At 37.9% G+C, this 1,688-nt stretch overlaps 1 protein-coding gene across 1 annotated transcript; it reads right to left on the bottom strand.

Moving 5' to 3' along the window:
• Positions 1-452: 452 nt before the first annotated feature.
• LOC146537863 (uncharacterized) lies at positions 453-1,270 on the bottom strand. Its single transcript, XM_085187779.1, has one exon. The coding sequence runs from the start codon at positions 1,139-1,141 to the stop codon at positions 620-622; it is 522 nt and encodes a 173-aa protein (XP_085043905.1). The 5' UTR covers positions 1,142-1,270; the 3' UTR covers positions 453-619.
• Between the last annotated feature and the right edge of the window lie 418 nt (positions 1,271-1,688).

Raw genomic sequence — 1,688 nt, forward strand, 5'->3', positions numbered from 1 at the left:
CGCTAATTTTGGCGAAAACCGAGAGAAGAGGCTCTTAACACTACATTCTCTATACCATTTTCTAAAACTTTAGGATTTTTTAAAATTCCATCTTTTCCCGGCTAGAACTAGGAATACAGACAAAATTCTATATATATTGGAAACACTGCGTTCTGAATATACACTGTATTTGGTTTAAACAGATCAAGAAACGAAATATAGCCTTAAAACATGACAAACCATCAAATTATTTATAACTGAAACACTATAGTATCTCAATATACCCGTAAATTATTAATTATCAATTAATTTTCATTAAAATCGAGCTCGATTATCTATAGCTCGATATAGCTATACTCGTATGTAACTCTGTTCGTAGGTAGAAAATAATTTCGCCTTTCTTACGATTACAAGTAAGTACAAAAATGTATAGATTAATTTGTAAAAAAAAGAGAAAAAATAAAACTTTTAAACCAAATTTCCGATGATTTATTCAAGTATTGTCTGAAGTCAACACAGAGGCTTCATAAACTGACATCTGTACACTTACACAAAAATATATGTATATACACGAGTCCTTACAGCGACTTAAACTATGTAGCATAAATATAATAATATATGTACATCATTATTATATTGTTCATTTTATATAAGGTATATTTGGTGATATTTCAGGGCGTCTCTTATGGTGGACGCCATGATGCCTCAGATGAATAACAGCTTCCCTCATTTTTTGCTCTCTCAATGCTCGTATGTAATCTTCGTCAACAAAATGTCTATTTTTGGCATCCCCTGACACCGGTTTCGCTTTCTCACTGTCTTTGAACAAAACGCACCACAGAGATTTGTCTTTATTATCCCACAACAATGATTTCGTGTACTCTTTCAATCTCCTGCTATTCTCTTCTACGCGCCGCATCGCTATCTCTATTTTAATCAAGTCTTTGTAATGGCTCGATACGGTAGGCGCGGTGGACGCGTTATTGCTTTCCTGCGCTTTCACGCTTATATTAATTCTCGACAAGTAATAGTTCTCATATTGGCTGGCAGAGCCTTTGGTTCGCAACAACCACACCACACTAGATATAAACGAGCACGACACAACGAAAGTTAATATTAATAAAGTCAGTCTCAGTACTGCGCTTGGGGACGCACAACTCATATCACTTTTTGTTTACGTTGGGCCGCGTAGGCTAGCTCGTACATAACGCGTCGGCGTAGCACTGCTACGAGTGTCTACGGGCGTCCGCTCGCTTCGTGCTGCCGCTACGTACTGGCGGCTCTACGCTTCGCGCACTACAGTCCGCTTGTGATTGTAGCCTAAAGCTCTGTAGCCCAACTGCAGATGCTCTCGAATCTCTTTATACGAGGATTCTTTACGCCTCTGTGCAGTCATTGTACTGAAAAATTTAAAGCTACAGTAGTAATTGTAACATAACCCCGCTCCACTGACTTCACTATAATAAATTCGAATAACGACAAAGGGATTTAATTCCGCCGCTATATCCGTTACAATGAACATTAGTGATAAGAGAAACGGGTCGATATTAGGCGTAATTTAGTTATGTATATGACTGGAAAAACGTAAGCGATAACGATCTCGTCGCCTTTGCAATTATATGGGTAGCGCTTTGTGTCAAAAGAAAAAGCTACACTTAAGAAAATTACAGAGTAAATATTCCGTTTGTATTAGGTGGAGTCGGCGAAGG

This window comes from Heliconius melpomene, chromosome 7, assembly GCF_056956725.1.
Source record: "Heliconius melpomene rosina isolate 202511_hmr_F chromosome 7, ASM5695672v1, whole genome shotgun sequence".
In the NCBI taxonomy this organism is placed as follows: domain Eukaryota; kingdom Metazoa; phylum Arthropoda; class Insecta; order Lepidoptera; family Nymphalidae; genus Heliconius; species Heliconius melpomene.

What these genes read in the sequence shown, in the direction of transcription:
- LOC146537863 (XM_085187779.1), bottom strand. Translation starts at nt 1,141, where the DNA reads ATGAGTTGTGCGTCCCCAAGCGCAGTACTGAGACTGACTTTATTAATA.